At 40.8% G+C, this 19,343-nt stretch overlaps 1 protein-coding gene across 1 annotated transcript in view; it reads left to right on the top strand.

The window, feature by feature from the left end:
- The first annotated feature begins 1,068 nt into the window (after positions 1 to 1,068).
- The window catches only part of DNAJC8 (DnaJ heat shock protein family (Hsp40) member C8), a 28,155-nt gene continuing 9,880 nt past the window's right edge, over positions 1,069 to 19,343 (top strand). The window contains exons 1-4 of the mRNA XM_043574217.1: positions 1,069 to 1,242; positions 3,506 to 3,607; positions 15,515 to 15,571; positions 19,261 to 19,327. Of these exons, the coding sequence (XP_043430152.1) occupies positions 1,165 to 1,242; positions 3,506 to 3,607; positions 15,515 to 15,571; positions 19,261 to 19,327 (304 nt within the window). The 5' untranslated portion in view covers positions 1,069 to 1,164. The remainder of the gene's footprint in view (positions 1,243 to 3,505; positions 3,608 to 15,514; positions 15,572 to 19,260; positions 19,328 to 19,343) is intronic.

Below are 19,343 nucleotides of genomic sequence, written 5' to 3'. Positions count from 1 at the left end.
TTTATTGATCATCTTCTGGTTGGAGAAATACCAACCCTGGTTTGTATGACTTAAATGAGAGGAAATAACCTGCAGGGCACATTTTCAAATGTTGATAGCATAAAACTTGGAAAAACACAAAAGCAGAAGGATAGAAATAATAATCACTTATAAGATCACTATGTAGTGGTAATAATTTGCTGTGTTTCTAGATGATATTTAAGTGCCATTCTAGTTTCAGAAATTCTGTTTCTAGTTCTCCGATACTGTTGTTTCTTGATTATGTCCTAGGCTGGGCATCCAATGGAGGGTCTTACTGAACTTGTGCAAAGGATAGTCTAGGTACTATGATGGCTGTAATTTAAAAAAAAAAAGGAAAATAACAAGTGTTGGTGAGGATGTGGAGGAAGGGTAATGCTTGTACATTGCTGGTGGGTTCAGCCACTGGGGGAAATAGCTTGGCAGTTGCTCAAAAAGTTAAATACAGAATTACCATAAGACTCAGCAATTTCATTTCTAGGTGTGTACCCTCCCCCGTTGAAACTGAAAACTAGTATTCAAATACATGTACACACATATTCGTAGAAGCACCATTTCAGTATAGCTAGGAGATGGAAACAATCCAAATGTTTATCCCTTGATGAGTGAAAATAAATTGGTATATTTACACAGCAGAGTATCATTCAGCCATAAAAAGTAATGAAATAGTGATTCATGCTATACCTTGGATGAATCTTGGGAACACTATGCTAAGTGAAGAAGGCAGATACAAAAGGTCACACATTGTATGATTGCATTTATATAAGATGTCCAGGATAGGTAAATCCATAGAGTCAGAACACTGACTGGTTGATGTAAGGGGTTGAATAGAAAAGGGAATGGGGAGGAACTGCTTGATAGGTGCTAAGTATCCTTCTGGGGTGATGAAAGTGTTTTGGGAGTAGATAGAGGTTGGTGGTTGCACAACACTGTGAGTGTAAAGAGGCACTGAACTGTTCATTTTGATTATATGTTATGTGTATCTCACCTCAATTAAAAAGAGTCTATTTAGGTTAGAGGTTTCTGTCTTGGGAGCCAGCCCTTTAAGAGTCACAAGGAAGGGGGCGGAGCTAGGGAGGCGGGCCTGTAAGAATCACAGAAGGCTGCGCCTGCGCGGGAGAGTCACGTGGTTGCTGGGCCGGGGAAATGGCGGCTCCAGGAGAGAGCGGGGCTTCGGCTGGCGGAGGGAGCACTGAGGAAGCATTTATGACCTTCTACAGTGAGGTGAACACCGAGTGAGGAGTAGTGGCACCGGGGCGACCCCACTCGGTCCGACTTTCCCAGCGGGCAAAGGCAGTGGTCTTCCTGGCCTGGACCGTTGGGCGGTTCCTCCTGTCTGGCCTTCGGGCAGGCAGGGGGGCTGGGGGTGTGTGTGCGCATCTCTGCCTTGTAGCTGCTGGGGGAATCCTTTGGGCATCGAAAAAGGGGCCAGGGTCCGACGTCTGCGGGTAGACGACGATTGAGGCCAACGAAGTGCCTGGGCGCGTGCAGAGGGCCCCAAGTCCGCGGAGTCCGAGGCTGACAGGGGCTGGCAGAGTCCGGCCTTCTTGGGGGCGACTTAACTTTGCTGGGCCTCATTTTTATTCTGAACGGAAGCACTGTCTACCCTTAGTCCTCTGTAATGAGTTGTATTACTGGTTATTTCTGCCATTCGTGGGCGCCAGGCACTATGCATCATGCCAGGGAGGCATTATCTTTGTTTTACAGATGACAAACCTGAGGTTTAGGGAAGCGAAATAATTTGTTCTGGGTCTTACAGCAGATATCAGCTTGGTATCATGTTAGGATTGGGGGTCAGTTTGGTGTGAGCCTCACTTATTGTCGCATTTCCAGCACGTACGTCATAGTAATTGCTTGGTAAATATTTGTTGAATAAATGAATGAATAAATGAAAAGCATGCCATTTGGAGTCAGAGGACCTTGGATTGGATTTTTGCAAGGCAGTTGGACTGTGTTTTAATTCTTTCAAAACATTGATTTTGCAGATCTTAGGTTTTTACCTCTGTAAAGCCAGAGTTAATATTAAAACAAGAGTTTTTATGAACGCTAAAGGAGTTAAGATATAAGAAAAGGTGTCATAACATATAAAGCAGAAAGAAGCATCTTTCTAAGAGTTAAAGCTGAATGGCATGGATTTGAGGAATGGAGTTGCTCCTGTCTAGGCTGTGAGCTGCTCAGAGTTCAGCACCATGTCACATTCATCTTTTATCTTTGGTATTTGTAACAGTGCTTGTTACATAGTAGATTCTCCACAGTATTAAATTTGAAAACGGAATTAGCATATCCTTTATAGTCTGTCCTTTTGAAATGCCTAATTCACATGAAAATGTTGATATGCTGGTACCAAAGTTTATTGACCTCTAATGACTACTCATCAGTTACACTGGAAATTGTTTCACTTATCATCTCTTAGTTAGAAATAAAAATAAACTAAAAACAATTCTGGCTTCTCTGAATTGAACGAGGGAAAGTACATAAAGGAGGACCCTTCAGTCATCATTCAACCAGTGTTTCTTGAGCACCTGACACGTACAAATGTACTGTTTAGGTGCTGGAGGTATGGTAGTGAACAATAGAAAAATCCTGTCTTAGAGCTTGCATCCTATAGAGAAAGATAAGCAATAAACAAACACGTAAAATATAGTGTCAGGTAGTGATACGTGCTACGAGGAAACATAAGTCTAGGAAAGAAGATGGGGTGAGGAGTGACATGCTATTTTCAAGAAAGTGAAGAGGAAAGATACTGAGAAGGAATGGCTTTTTATGCTACCGAAATTATTTCCAAACTCCTTTTGGCCATCAGGAATAAAGATGGTATATAACATATAAACATAACATGATTCATTTCAACTAGCATTCCAATTCTGACAGTGGTACCAAGGATGTTTTTCTGGCACTACCTAGTGCCTGTTCTCCTTGGTGGTGTTTTGGGTCCGGGATTTTTCTAACTCTATTCGCGTGATAGGTAGGCAGAATTACTTGTCCCTCCCATATACTTTTTTAATGCTGTTTTTAGTGTATAGTATATTTCAGTGTAATTGTATTTTTCTTAAATAAAAAATTGTAAATTAAGTATGAACAAAACTAGTACATCTTCTGTCATAAAGTGGAAGCTCTTTGAAGGTGGTGGCTATGACTTATTTATGTTTATTTGTGATTCTTATCTTGGAGTCAGACTGTTGGAATTAAAATTCTAGTTTACAAGTTGGGTAGCCAGGAACAGATCAGTTAACCTCTCTAAGTCTCAGTTTTCCTATCTGTAAAATGGGAATAGTAGTAGTATCTACTATATAGGATGGTTGAGAGGAATAAATATATGTAAAGTTTTTACATTGTTAGAATTCAGTGAATGATACCTGTTGTAATTATTCTTCAAATGTTCACATGTAGACAGATTTTGCTCAACATGTCAGTAGCTTGTTAAAATGACAATTCAGAGTTTATTATTGAACTTTAGTAATGAAGTTTTTATCTCCCTTCATTTTAGGTCAAACAAATAGAGAAGAGAGATTCAGTTCTAACATCCAAAAATCAGATTGAAAGATTGACCCGTCCTGGTTCCTCCTACTTCAATTTGAACCCGTTTGAGGTGAGCTGTTTGATGTTGCTATGGCCTTGTGATGGGAGCTTTTCATAGCTGCAGGCACACTTACATCAGAACATACACCTTTGTCTTATAGTTGGAACTGAGATTGGCTGGTTTTATTGTGAGCAAAGCACGAGAAGGCAGCATGTTAGGAAAAATGAGATGGTCTGTGACCTGTCAAATATTCTCCATCTTTTACCAACCCTAATATACAGGGCTTTATTTTCAGATGTGAAGGGCTAGCTACCCTTGATAAACTTAGGATCTTTGATTTAGTTTGCTTGTTACAACTTTTCTTTTGTACTGCAGTAAAAAATATTGAAAGCCCAGGGTGCCTGGGTGGCTCACTTGGTTAAGCATCTGACTCACTTGGTTTTGGCTCAGGTTATGATCTCATGGTTCCTGAGTTTGAGCCCCATGTTGGCCTGCTTGGTATTCTCTGTCTCCCTGTCTCTGCCCTTCCCATGCTCGCTCGCTCTCTCTCTCTCTCTCTCTCTTCCAAAAATAAGTAAACTTAAAAAAATATATCAAATATCCAACAACCAAAAAATGACCACAGGGTTATAGACAAGCAAATATACTTTCTGGGTCTCCTTTGTTTTATAATTTTAAACTTTTCCTAAATATGAAAGTAAATCATATTTCTTACAAAGATTTGAAATATAATAAAAGCAAGAATAATCAAGTATAATACCACCTAAGAGAAATAGCTCCATCTTAATTGTTTATACTTGAACTGTTTTAAAAGTTCTGTTTTGCAACAAGGAGGATAATGTACTTCATGCTATTTTATTTTTTAAAATTTTTTAATGTTTATTTTTGAGAGAGAGAGAGTGTGTGCAAGTGGTGGGGAGGGGCAGAGAGAAAGGGAGACACAGAATCCAAAGCAGGCCCAAGGCTCTGAGCTGTCAGCACAAAGCCTGACACGGGGCTCGAACTCATGAACTGGAGATCGTGACCTGAGCCAAAGTCGGATGCTTAACCGACTGAGCCACCCACGCACCCCTACTTCATGCTATTTTAAATGCTGTACTGTGCAACAACGTGGACAGAACTGGATTATATTATGCTAAGTGAAATAAGTCTATCAGAGAAAGACAAATGTCATATGATTTCCCTCATATGTGGAATTTAAGAAACAAAACAGTTGAACAATGGGAAACAAAAAAAGATAAAAACAGAGGGGCAGGCAGGCCATAAGAGACCCAAATATGGAAAACAAACTGAGGGTTGCTGGAGGGGTAGGGAGGATGGGCTAAATGGGTGATGGGCGTTAAGGAGGGCACTTGGGATGAGTACTGGGTATTATGTGTAAGTGATGAATCACTAAATTGTACTCCCGAAGTCATTATTACACTATATGTTAACTAAATTAGATTGAAATAAATAAATAAAATAAGTGCTATATTGTTATACAAAATATGTGTATACATTTTTTTTTTTTAATTTTAATGTTTGTTTATTTCTTGAGAGAGACAGAGACAGAGCATCAACAGGGGTGGGGCAGAGAGAGAGGGAGACATAGAATCCGAAGCAGGCTCCAGGCTCTGAGCTGTCAGTACAGAGCCCAACGTGGGGCTCGAACCCATGGATCATGAGATCACAACCTCAGCTGGAGTCAGACACTTAACCGACTGAGCCACTCAGGTGTCCCTGTGTATACATTTTTTAAAAAGAAACTTCTACTGTTTTTTTAAAGTTTATTTATTTTTGAGGGTGGAATGGGCAGAGAGAAGGGGACAGGATCTGAAGTGGGGTCTGTGCTGACAGCAGACAGCCCAACTCAGGGCTCGAAGTCACTAACTGAGATCGTGACCTGAGCCGAAGTCGGATGCTTAACTGACTGAGCCACACAGGCACCCTGGTGTACACATTTTTAAATTTTTTTTTTTCAACGTTTATTTATTTTTGGGACAGAGAGAGACAGAGCATGAACGGGGGAGGGGCAGAGAGAGAGGGAGACACAGAATCAGAAACAGGCTCCAGGCTCTGAGCCATCAGCCCAGAGCCTGACGCGGGGCTGGAACTCGCGGACCGCGAGATCGTGACCTGGCTGAAGTCGGACGCCTAACCGACTGCGCCACCCAGGCGCCCCTGGTGTACACATTTTTAAAAGTCTTCACAGTTTTTATTTAAAGAATTCCTTTACTGGGATGTTTGGGTGGCTCAGTTAGTTGAGCATCTAACTCTTGATTTCAGCTCAGTTCGTAATCTCAGGATCGTGCGTCAAGCCCCGCGTCGGGCCCCATACTGAGTGTGAAGCCTGCTTAGGATTCTGTCTCTCTCCCCCTGGTGCCCCTTTCCCCTGCTCATATTCTCTGTCTCTGAAAATTAAAAAAAATTATTTAATAATTCCTGTATTTTTCTTTATTATAGGATATTTAAACTAGTTTCTAGTTATTCACAATTATAAATAACTTTGACATGAATGACATGAATATTGTTACATCTTATAAAAATAACACTTATTGAGCACCTGTAAACTTTTTTTGTTCCTACTTTTTTTTTTTTATTGTGGTAAAATATACATAACATCTAATTAACCATTTAACAGTTTTTAGGTGTACATTTCAGGGGCAGTAAGTACATTCAGTGTTGTGCACCCATCATTGTCATCTCTAGAACTTTTTCATCATTCTAGACAGAAACTCCAAACCCATTAAACAATAACTCCCTATTCCTCCTACTCCCAGTCTCTGGTGATTTCTATTCTATTTTCTATCTATCAATTTGCCTATTCTGAGTGCCTCATATAGGTCAAATTGTATAGTATTTGTACTTTTGTGTCTGACTTATTTCATTTAGCATAATGCTTTCAAGGCTCGTCCATTGCTTCTGTTTTTTTGAAGAGTAACAAAAAATTTTTTTTAAGTTTATTGATTTGAGAGAGAGGGTGTGCGTGTGTGCAGAGTGTGTGGGGAGGGGCAGAGAGAGAGGGAGAGAGAGAATCCCAAGCAAGTTCCTCACTGTCAGTGCAGAGTCTGACTTGGGGCTTAATCTCATGAACCGTGAGCTCATGACGTGGACTGAAATCAAGAATCAGATGCTTAACTGACTGAGCCACCTAGGTGCTCCTGAAGAGTAATTTTTAAAGAATTGTTTCATTTTATTTATCTTTTTTTTTAATGTTTATTTTTGAGGGGGGGGGTGGAGAGAGGAAGGGAGGGGCAGAGAGAGAAGCAGAGGATCCAAAGTGGGCTTCGTACTGACAACAGAGACCCTGATGTAGGACTCAAACTCAGGAACCACGAGATCATGAGCTGAGCCAGATGAAGTTGGATACTTAAGGACTAAGCCACCCAGGCACCCCAAGAACTGTTTCATTTTAAAACAATTTCAGATTGGTAGAAAGGTTACAAGTACATTATGAAGACTTTCTTGGACTGTTTGATACCAAGTTGTTAGCATGATGTTCCTTTGCTCTAGAATACTTCAGTGTGTTTTTCCTACAAATGACACTTTCCTACTGAAGCACAATATAACCATCAAAATCAAGAAAGAAACATGGTACACTGTTACCATGTAGTTCTCAGACCCCATTCAAATTTGCCAGTTGTCTCAATAATGTCCTCTACAGCAAAAGGATCCAGTCAAGAATCAACTGTTATATTTAGTTGTTGTGTCTGTTTAGTCTTTAGTCTGGAACAGTTTCTCAGCCTTTCCTTGACTTTGACAACCTTACCATTTCTGAAGATTACGGGCCAGTTATTTATTAAAAAAATTTTTTTTTAAATGTTTATTCTTTTTTGAAAGACAGAGACAGAGCACAAGCAGGGGTTGGGCGGAGAAAGAGGGGGACACAGAATCTGAAGCAGGCTCCAGGCTCTGAGCTGTTGGGGCTTGAACCCACGATCTGTGAGATCATGACCTGAGCCGAAGTTGGACGCTTAATTGACTGAGCCACCCAGGCGCACCCAGGCCAGTTATATTGTAGCATCTCTCTCAATTTGAGGTTGTTTGATATTTCTTCAGTTGGATTCAGTTTATGCAATGTTGGAATGCAGGAATATCACAGAAGTGATACTGTATTCTTCTCTTGGCAACTTATAAAGTACATGATATTTCCAATATCCCAGGTTTATCCCATTTCTAATGATGTTAACTTGATCACTTGGAGAGGTGCCTGCTGTGTCCATAAGTTACTTTTTTTCCCTTTTGTAATTAGTAAGTATTTTATGGGGAGGCACTTTGAGACAGTGTAAATATTCTCTTATCAAAGTTTCAGTTTATTCATTTATTAGTCAGTATAGACTTAGGGTTTCCTATTTTATCCAGTGTGTTGTATTTTGGTATTATTTATTTTGTTGCTCAAGTTGTCCCAAATTGGGCCAGTAGGTTATCTTTCAAGCAAGGTCCTGTCTTTCGATATGTTTTCATCATTCTTTGATTACTAGACACTCTTGTAACTTTTCCTGACCCAGCCTAAAGTTATTTCAGTGAGGAGCTCCGATTCCTTTTAGTGAAGAATGGTATTTAGAGATAAAGATTTGGGTGCTAGGTGTACTCATTGCTGTTGGGAATGTCACTACTCCAGACCCTATTGGTAGATAGGGCTAAGAAGTGAGTATATGTGTATGCATGCATATGTGTGTTTGCATGTGTACATACATGTATTTACATCCAATTTCAATCCAACACTACAGGGTTTATTCTAGTTTTTTTTTTTCTTTTTTCTTTACATGTTTGTAGTTCCCTTCTCTCATAGTGAGAAATCAGGCTCCCACTATTTTAAATATGTGTATATTTACTTAATCGATCGTCCTGTTTACATCTGATCTCCCAGCTGCCATTCCTCACCGTACCTGAGCTTAAAACTCCCATGCCAGGTTACCCTTCCAGGTGGGTGCATTCCTCACCCACCTCTGGCTCCCTGGGACCTCTCTTCATCCCTTTTGGACTCCAGCATCCTCCCCATCAAACAGGCACGTTTCTACCCTGCTCTGGCTTTGACCCTTACGTCAGGCTACCTTCCTCTGAAAACATCCTCCTCATCTTTCTTGGGCTCTAATTCCATTCCATCCACCCCCCACCCCCCTCCCCCCACCCTTGCATGGAGGCTCTCCACCCTGATCAGGCTCCAACTTCTGTGCTTGTCATACTTCCATCCAAGTGCTGTCTACATTCTTTTTTTTTTTTTTTTTCAACGTTTTATTTTATTTTTGGGACAGAGAGAGACAGAGCATGAACGGGCGAGGGGCAGAGAGAGAGGGAGACACAGAATCGGAAACAGGCTCCAGGCTCTGAGCCATCAGCCCAGAGCCTGACGCGGGGCTCGAACTCCTGGACCGCGAGATCGTGACCTGGCTGAAGTCGGACGCTCAACCGACTGCGCCACCCAGGCGCCCCAGTGCTGTCTACATTCTGCTTGGGTTCTGACACCTCTTGTTGGACTGCCTTCCTATGTTGGATGCCCTCCTACATGGGCGCCCACCTCACCAAGTACAAGTTTCCCATGCTAGGCCATCCCTTTGTGGAGATATTTTTGTTTGGGCTCCTATACTCTGTGCCAAGCCACTTCCCTTGTAGACACTTTTCTTACCTTGCCCACTCTCAAATACCCCAGTTACATTCTATTTCCTTTTTTTTAAAGAAATTTTTAAAATGTTTATTTATTTTTGAGAGAGAGGGTATGCATGTTTGCAGGGTAGGGGCAGAGAAAGAGGGAGACAGAGGATCCAAAGCAGGTTCTGTACTGACAGCAGAAAGCCTGACGTGGGGCTTAAACTCACATACTGTGAGATCATGACCTGAGCCGGAGTCAGAAGCTTAACCAACTGAACCACCCAGGCGCCCCTCAACTCTGCTTTCATGTGGATGCTTTCCTTAGCCCTCTTGGGCTCTGATACCCTGCACTTGGCTACCCTCCCATGTTCACAGTCTTACCCTGCTTAGGTTTTAACACCCTATGCCTGGCTGCCTGCCCACTGAGATGCCCTTCTCAACCCACTTTGTACCTCCATGTCAGGGTACCTTTCTATGTGGATGCTCTTCTCACCCCATTTGTGTTCCACCATGGTGTGACTGGCCACTGTTTCCTGTGTGGTCCCCACCATCTTCATCCCAGATGGGCTCTGACCCTGCACTGGGCTATCTTGATGTCCTACCCAGGATAGGTGTCTACTTTGCCTGGCTCCACTTAATGTGTTTGGATTGTATTGCTCAGAAAGGGAAGGGTAAGACAGAAAACTTAAAGAGTACTTTTGAGGGGCATCTGGTTGGGTCAGTTGGAAGAGCATGTGACCCTTGGTCTTGGGGTCATGAGTTAAGGGACTTGAACTCATGACCCTAAGATCAAAAGTCGCATGCTCTTCCGATTGAGCCAGCCAGGAGCTCCTGATTGTTTTTCCCCAAGAGTATTCTTGATACAATTTGGGGGAGGAAATGGAGAAGATAATTTTTTTTTTTCAACGTTTTTTTATTTATTTTTGGGACAGAGAGAGACAGAGCATGAACGGGGTAGGGGCAGAGAGAGAGGGAGACACAGAATCAGAAACAGGCTCCAGGCTCTGAGCCATCAGCCCAGAGCCTGACGCGGGGCTCGAACTCACGGACCGCGAGATCGTGACCTGGCTGAAGTCGGACGCTTAACCGACTGCGCCACCCAGGCACCCCAGAAGATAATTTTTTTGAGAAGGATAAAGAATTTGATGATATGTTCTTTGTATTTAACCATACTTTTTTTTTTTTTTTTAATGTTTACTTATCTTTGAGAGAGGGAGACACAGAATCTGAAGCAGGCTCTAGGCTCTAAGCTGTCAGCACAGAGCCAGACATGGGGCTCGAACCCATGAGCCTGGAGATCATGATCTGACAGCTGAAGTCAGACGCTCAACTGACTAACCCACCCAGGCACCCCTCTATTTAACCATACTTTTAAATTGTGCAGAGTACCATGAAAAGGGGACATGTGATCATATAACTTACCATTTATTTGTTAGGGTAATTTGTGTTTCCTGTGGTTATCTGATTGAAAAGAAATGACAGATTGTTGGGACTACTATGAAGGCTAGAATTTTAACACCCTACTAGTTAATGTGGTTCTGGAAGTCACTGCCCTGTAGTTCCTGTCCTGACTATATAAAGTATGTTTGAGGGGCTCTGGTGGCTCAGTTGGGTAAGCGTCTGACTTTAGCTCAGGTCATGATCTTGTGGTTCATGGGTTCGAGCCCTGTGTTGGGGCGTGGAACCTGCTTGAGATTTCTCTCTCTCTCTCTCTCTGTCAAAATAAACTAAAAAAAATGTTGGAGTATATGTACACATTATGCATACGTATATATGTGTATATACGATATACACACTCACAATTGACCGTTAAACAATGCAGGGATTAGTCAGTCATACAAACCCTCATGCAGTTAAAAATCTGTGTATGACTTTGACTCACCCCCAAATTTAACTACTAATAAACTACTATTGACTAGAAGCCTTACTGAGACCAAACCATCAATTAACACGTTTGTATATGTATTACATACTGTATTTTTACAGTAAAGTAAGCTAGAAAATATTAAAAAGTCATAAGAGAAAATACATTTCTAGTAGTATACTATATTTATTGAAAAAAAATTCATATGTAAGTTGACCCGTGCAGTTCAAACCTGTGTTCAAGAGTTGACAGTGTGTGTGAATGTATGTGTGAATATATTTACACAAAGATACGGTGAGGTTGACACTTGGGAAGATGAGAGATTGTGTTTGAATGGGCAGGACTCGATGACCATCCATTAGAACTTTTGTCTTTTCTATTTTCTACAGATGTGGTGGCCACTATATAGGGTGGGTGTTATTGTCATTGTCTCCTTATGAAGTTGCTTTTTGAACCTTGAGTCAGAATTAGGTGTTCCTGGTGATATAGGAAATGAGTGACTTTTGTTTTTCACGTAGCAGCTATTGAGACATCTAAATGAATCTGAGTTTTGTACAGAGGTAAGCAGGAGAGGGAGAGAGAGAATCCCAAGCAGACTTCGCACTCAGTGCAGAGTTGGATGTGGGGCTCAATCTAACAAACCGCCAGATTATGATTTGAGCTGAAATCAAGAGACTGAGCCACCCAGGGATCCCTGGTCTTTTTCTAGTAAGGAGAGTATTGCAGGAATAGCTGTCATCCCAGGTGTCAACTGAAATGTGAGTGGTCTGCCTAGACACCATCTCACTGAGTAGCAGGTAGAAAAGGGAGGAGTAAGACTGGGAATCTGAGGGACCTTATTATGGGAATCTTTATCCAGGGCGCATTTTTCTTTTCTCTTCCTGCCCTCTCTCTAGCTCCCTATTTGGCCATGCGTCTAACCGTCAGCTCTTATGCAAGGATCTGACGCATTCTGCAATTACTCTTCAGTTGAAGGCCCTTCTCTACTTCTTCCATAAGCGTAGAGGAACCTGTGCCCCTGCTCAGTCCTGTCCTTTTCATGTTCCTTCTTTTGATTTAACTTCAAGGCCCCAGCAAGGAGCTCTACCAACTTTATTTTTTTGTGTATCTTATTAAGTACTTTGGAAGGAAAGGTGTTTCTCTTAGTAGAACTCTGGAACTTGTACATAATTATCAGCTCATAGAGTTCACATATGACTTAAGACTGGATTACTTTTTCAAGTGAAAGATTCCAAAGGAGGCTGTTACAATTTGAGTTCAGAAACTTGTATCAGTGTCAGGCATTTTTGTTCATGTGTGATGGTTAATGAACTCTTTGAGGTCTAAGACTGGATTTTTTTTTTTTTTTAATTTTTTTTTTTTTTCAACGTTTATTTATTTTTGGGACAGAGAGAGACAGAGCATGAACGGGGGAGGGGCAGAGAGAGAGGGAGACACAGAATCGGAAACAGGCTCCAGGCTCTGAGCCATCAGCCCAGAGCCTGACGCGGGGCTCGAACTCACGGACCGCGAGATCGTGACCTGGCTGAAGTCGGACGCTTAACCGACTGCGCCACCCAGGCGCCCCTAAGACTGGATTTTTGATTGCAGTATCCCCAAAGCCTGAGACACAGTAGGAGTTCAGAAAACCCTTCCAAGAATCTGAACAGATCTGTGTGCTTCCTAAGAGCCATGTTGGTAATATGGCATTTGTCACGTTTGTAAGAATTGTTTCTTGTCTGTTCCTCCCCTGATGGACCTTCAATTCCGTGAAAATAGTAGTGAGCACAGTAGGAATCATAGGTGCTCCATAAGTTTGTACTGAGTGTGAAGCTGGCTTTAAAGAGGTTTGGGCCGCAGGTATAGGCCCACTGTATTCATTGTATTTCATGGCCACATATGGTACCTCCATCTATTAAGGATAGAAAAGGAGTTGATTAGCTTTGAAGGCACTCAGTGAATTTTTGTTGCCAGTGATCAGTACACATGTGATTAAGTTATTCTTGGAAAAACAAGGCTGGTGTGTGTGTATATATACATACCTTCATTTTTGCCGGATTATCTGAAAGTAAGCTGTAGACATTGTGATGCTTCATGCTTAAATAATTTACCAGGCATCTCTTCAGAATAAGAATATATAGCCATATAACCACAACACCATTATTGCACCTAGGAAAAACAACATTAATTCAATAACATCATCTAATGTAGTCCACACTCAAGTGGCCCCAGTTGTCCCCCAAATCTTAATTATAGCTATTTTATTTAACTTGGGAATCAGTCAAGGTTTATGAATTACATTTGGCATTAGTTCTAGGCTATAGCTTTATTGGAGGCTTTTTTTATATGTGAGGGTGGGAGGTTTTCCATTCTTTCTCATTCATTTTGTACACCTTCTGGGGCTGGTTGGACTTTGGTTTGCTCCAATACGTTTCTTTTCCCCAGAATCAAGGTAAGGTAAAATTCTCTTCTGAATATTTGTGTATGTACAGTTACCTTCCTTTATCTATAAATCTTATATAGCTGCATACTTTTCTTGAGTGACTTTTTCCCAATTCCTTTCTCCCTTGGGAAGGTAGAGGGGACACAATGAATCTTGAAAATGTGTTGCTTTAAAGTTCTTCTGTTCCTTCACCCTTATTGTATGCCTAGCATTGGAGAGTGGGCGTGTTCTTGTCATAACCTTCCAAAGTCTGCCGAATGCAGTGGTCATTCAGCTCCGTTGCCTACCACTAACTTTATTACTATAGGTGGGCTGTTGGAATGTTTTGAAAGCTTGCAATAAATCTTGACGTTACTTGTTGCCAGGTTTTTTTTAAAAACACTGCAAGCATCTGACTAAGCTTGGTAGGTTACTTTGCGTTTTTAATTTCTGGTATATGTTTTTCTTTTCAAGGTTTATTTTCATTTTTTTTCTCTTTGCTGTCCATCTCCCCACCACCCCCCACCTGCCCCGTCCTTAGTTCTGCTAACGTTGAGCACACTTTTTTCTAACCTACATCATTTCTTACCAGTGTTTCTCAGACTTTAATACGATTCAGATTACTTGGGGATCTTGTTAAGTTTTGATTCTGATTCTGTTGCACTTAAGTGAGGCTTTCTCTTCTGGATTTCTAACAAACTCCTGTCGCCCTCTGGCCTTGAATATCAAGTAAATAAATAGTAATGCTGTGTTGAATCCATGGACTACACTGTGAAATCTTCCCCCCAAAGCACTTATTATATGGTAATTAAAAAATACGTTTTCCCTGCTTATTTATCTTTGCATTTCTGGTACATAGCAGTGTGTTCAGCAGGTAGTAGCTGCTCTATAAATGAGTGAATATATATATTTGTGGCGATGGGCTCAGGATCCATGGTGAAGACTGTCAACACCAGCTTACCTAGGCGTGGAGAATGATTAAATTTATTCTTTAAAACAAATTGCTCTAAAAATACAGCTGATCCTTCCATTTGGCTGTACCTCAGTTCTACTGAGTTGGAACCAGACTTTTCTATAGTAGGCCCATCGCTCACAGGTCTTCACAGGCAATTCTGATGTTCACTCTGGGCTGAGAACCATTGGCCCATGTGAATTACAGATATAAAGGGGAGCTCCATGGGCCTTTCTGGATTGAAAATCAGGGATCCAGTCTCATATTTTCCTTATTGCGTATTTGTACTTTCTCCACATTTGCAAAGATAAGTAGGGGTGTGTAGGGGGGTGCTTTTTTTAATGAATGAAGGAGAAATGCAACATGGTCCAGAAACCTGTCTCTGGATATAAGATAAATTGTCCTTCTGATGGAGTAAAACATAAATGTATTTTATATTGAGAAATACATATTGAGAAACATAAAATGGTATAACTGTTATTCTGTTACTGGTTTTCTCATTTATGTTTCTTTTTTTTCTTTTTTAAAATATTTTATTTTATTTTTTTAAAGTAATCTCTACACCCAACCTGAGGTTTGAATTTACAACTCCAAGATCAAGAGTTGCACACTCTCCCGACTGAGTCAGCCAGGTGCCCCTCATTTTCCTTCCTCCCTTCCTTCCTCCCTCCCTTCCTTCCTTCCTTCCTTCCTTCTTTCCTTCCTTTTTTAAAGTTTATTTATTTTGAGAGAGACAGAGACAATGCAACTGGGGGAGGAGCCAAGAGAGAGGCTGAGAGAGAGAATCCCAAGCAGGCTTTACACTGTCAGCACAGAGCCCATTGGGGGCTCGAACTCATGAAACTGTGAGATCATGACCTGAGCCGAAACTAAGAGTCAGATGCTTAACCAACTGAGCCACCCAGGCACCCCATATTTCTTTTTTTATTTTTTAAGTAATCTTCACCCATACCCAGTGTGGGACTCAAACTTAAAACCCCAAGACCAGGAGTCACGAGCTTTACCAACTAAGCCAGGCAGGTGCCCCTCATTTATGTACCTTGAGCATTTTTTACAACTGTGTGCCAGGTACTTTTCTAGAATACTGAGTACTGCTCTAGATGTTGATTATAACATGTATAATTACTGGGCACCTGTTAAATTCATAAATTCTTCTAATCTCTTTTACAGTTTTGATTTTGATTCTTCCAGGTTCTTCAGATAGATCCTGAAGTGACAGATGAAGAAATAAAAAAGAGGTTTCGACAGGTACAGTATTATTTCCCTGTAATAGCTGGAGTCTGAACCTTCTGGAAATAGAGTAGCACATGATTCTCTTAAGATTTGCTGTTATGAATATTGGGCCAAAATTTAATTTTTTTTTTAAGCTTAAGATTATGTAACTTTTTTTTTTTTTTTTTTTTACATTTTATTTATTTTTGAGAGAGACAGAGACAGAGCACAAGTGAGGGAGAGTCAGAGAGAGAGGGAGACACAGAATCGGAAGCAGGCTCCAGGCTCTGAGCTGTCAGCACAGAGCCTGACGTGGGGCTCGAACTCACAAACCGCTGGATCATGACCTGAGCTGAAGTTGGACGCTCAACCCATTGAGCCACCCAGACGCCCCAAGATTATGTAACTCTTTAAAAACAAACCTCATAGTGACATAAAATCTTAAATAATTTATTGACCATGGCTTACCTCTTATTCACACAGCCCACCTGCAGCAGTAGTTATTGGTAAGCTATGGAGCTGAATGACCACTGCATTCAGCAGGCTTTTGAAGGTTATTACAGGAGCATACCCACTCTCAAATTTAGGCATACAGTTGGGAGTGAGGGAGAAGGAAGAATAGGATGAATTTGACCTCTGAATAGAATGAATTTTATATCCAAATAGAACCTTTCCAAGCCCTGAAGTAAGCGGGAGAAGTACAAGGTAGAATAGTGGAACTTACATGGAGTCATGCTTATTAAATTCCCTGCCTTCCTGGAGAAAACATGTTAAATGATTTGTAACAGTTTTTTTTATTTTCAAGACCCCCTTCCTCAATAATTTTATCTTGTGCAAACTTAAACACTCAAGAGATACCTGGTTTCATGTAAATAGTGCTTTATTGTACAGTCTGTTGTTTAATAACCTTGAGCTACAAAGGTTGATAGTAGCCTTTTTAAAAAACCCTTCCAATTTTGATAGCTGAGTAACCCCCAGCCTTTCTTTCTAGGAGTTGAATAAACACACTCCCTGCCATCTGTCTTTGCAAATTGGATTTTCTGTATACCTAATGTCTTTTTTGTTGGTTTGTTTTTTAAAATTTCCCCAACTTTTATATATCTCTTTGTACTTCATATTGTAATAGGGTCTGACCAGTGCAGAATGTAATTCTCATCTCCTGCATTCCATACTTGTTAATATCCAGTATTATGCCTGCTTCCTCAATACAGTAATTGCCTCCACATTGCTGACTCATAATCATGTTCTGATCTACTATTAAGCCAAGATGTTTTTTATCTTTGCCTACTAAGTCATTTTCCATTATATAACGTTAAAACATTTTTTTTTGTTTATGTTTTATTTATTTTTGAGAGAGAGATAGAGCATGAGTTGGGGAGGGGCAGAGAGAGAGGGAGACACAGAATCCGAAGTAGGCTTCAGGCTCTGAGCTGTCAGCAGAGAGCCTGACACAGGGCTTGAACTTGCGAACTGTGAGATCATGACCTGAGCCAAAGTCAGATGCTTAACCAACAGAGGCACCCAGCCGCTCCACCCTATCTTATAACTTTTTCTTCCTGAGTTCTACTCTGCACTTAATATTCAGCTTTTATCCCCTTAAAATGTCAAGTTTCCTAATGTAATGCATTAGCAGTCTTTCCCAATTTAATAAGGAAGCATTCAAATCCACAGTCAAAACTTTTTTATGTAAGCTGTATGAAGAACTCAGTGAGAGTTCTTTAGTTATTAATATGATCTAATAGTTAAGAGTATGGGCCTTAGAGCTATATGACTTGAGTTTCAATCTCAGCTGTACCTCTTATGAGCAGTTTGAAGTTGGGCAAGTCCCTTTCAACCTTTCTGTGCCTGTTACCTCATTTATAAAATGCCCATGATGTGTCTACCCAGCAAGATTGTTATGAGGATTTAAATGAGGTAATCGAACAATGCACTTAGAGAAGTATGTCTTTTTCTTGGCATGCAGTATGTCCTCTTTCTGTGCTATCAATGTGTGTTAGACACTATGCTGTTTCTTGCATTATTCCAATGAGCTAGAGGTACCTAGTATTGTTGTATTTACAGAGGAGGAAACTGGAACAGAGATAGGTTAAGTGAATTGCTCAAGGTCTCACAGCTGGTAGGTGATTAAAGTTGGAATTAGAGCCCAGGATTCTGACTCCAGTAATGCTGGATTTAGCATTTCATTCCCACTTGCTGTCATTATCCCCAAAAAGTCCCAATTAGTTCCAATTAATTGGTTTTGGTCTGTCAATAACAGTAGGTCAGTGGTTCTTAACCCTGGCTGTCTGAAAGAATCACCTATGGAGATATTTGCTTTTCACTTTAACTTTTTTATTTTATGTTTCTTTTTGAGAGACAGAGAGAGACAGAGCGTGAGCAGGGGAAGGGCAGAGGGAGAGGGAGACACAGAATCTGAAGCAGGCTCCGTGCTCTGAGCTGTCAGCACAGAGCCCAATGTGGGGCTCAAATCGTGAGATGACCTGAGCTTAACTGACTGAGCCACCCAGGTGTGCCCCTGTTATAAAAATTTTTAATTATATTTTAAAAAGAAAGAATAGAGCAGTGAGTACTCATATACTCACCATCTGTAGGCAATAGTTTACTTCATTAACTATGTTTTTGGCCGAGTTGTGAAGTAAATTATAGATATCATGGTACTTTACCCCCAATATTTCATCATGTATCCCCCCAAGAAAAAAAAAAAGGACATTTTCTTGCATAACTACTTGTCAGACCTAACAAAATTGACACTAATTCCTTACTGTCACCTGTTACCGAGTAGAGGTTAATCCAGTAGAGGCTTAAAAAAGTACAGATTCCAGGGGTGCCTGGGTGTCTCAGTCGGTTAAATGTCTGATTCTTGATGTGGGCTCAGGTCATAATCTTATGGTTTGTGGGATTGAGCCCCATGTTGGGCTCTGCACTGACAGTGAGGAGCCTACTTGGGATTCTCTCTCTCCCTTTCTCTCTGCCCCTCCCCTGCTCCTGTGCACACGTGTGCTCTCTATCTCTCTCAAAAAAAAGTACAGATGTCAGAGACTGGTTCAGAGGGTCTGAGAGTAGCATAGACCTATATTTTAAAAAGCTTTACAGGGTTGGAGCATAGCCAGAACTAAGAACTACTATTTAATGGTTTTTTTTTTGTTTTTTGTTTTTTGTTTTTAGTTTTTATTTTAGTTCTAGTTAACATACAATGTAATATTAGTTTCAGGCATACAATATAGTGATTCAGCAATTCCGTACATCAGCCGGTGCTCATCACAACAAGTACACTCCTCAGTCCCCATCACCTATTTAACCTATCCCCCGCCCCCCTCCTTAGAGAACCACAACTTTAAAAGTTCTTTTAGGAAAGAGATGATGTCTCATATGTGCTTTAGCCTTCTTAGTGCTTATCAGTATAAGGAACATAATAGGAACGGGGTACTTTTCAGTCTGTCTTCTTCATCCTCACAGCATCCTTGTAATGCTTGGCTTATATTTCTTTTTGACTTTGTGATTAAAATCCTAAATGTTTCCCAGCATTTTACCTTTTGGTACTTGAATTCTAAGGACCAGTGTTTCTGCACATTTTATGATACTTACTAATTTGTAAAAAATGTTTCTGGCTGACAGTCTTTTTTGCTATAATACATTAGAGCTTTTGGTTGGAAGGAAGCATGATGCAGGTGAAGAGTTACTAAATGTTCCTCGTGTTGACAAACCTAACTTTCCCCTTGTTGTAGTTATCCATATTGGTGCATCCTGACAAAAACCAAGATGATGCTGACAGAGCACAAAAGGCTTTTGAAGGTATTTGTAAATTTAC

This window comes from Prionailurus bengalensis, chromosome C1 (genome assembly GCF_016509475.1).
Source record: "Prionailurus bengalensis isolate Pbe53 chromosome C1, Fcat_Pben_1.1_paternal_pri, whole genome shotgun sequence".
NCBI lineage: Eukaryota > Metazoa > Chordata > Mammalia > Carnivora > Felidae > Prionailurus > Prionailurus bengalensis.
This window is presented reverse-complemented; position numbering and strand designations above follow the sequence as displayed.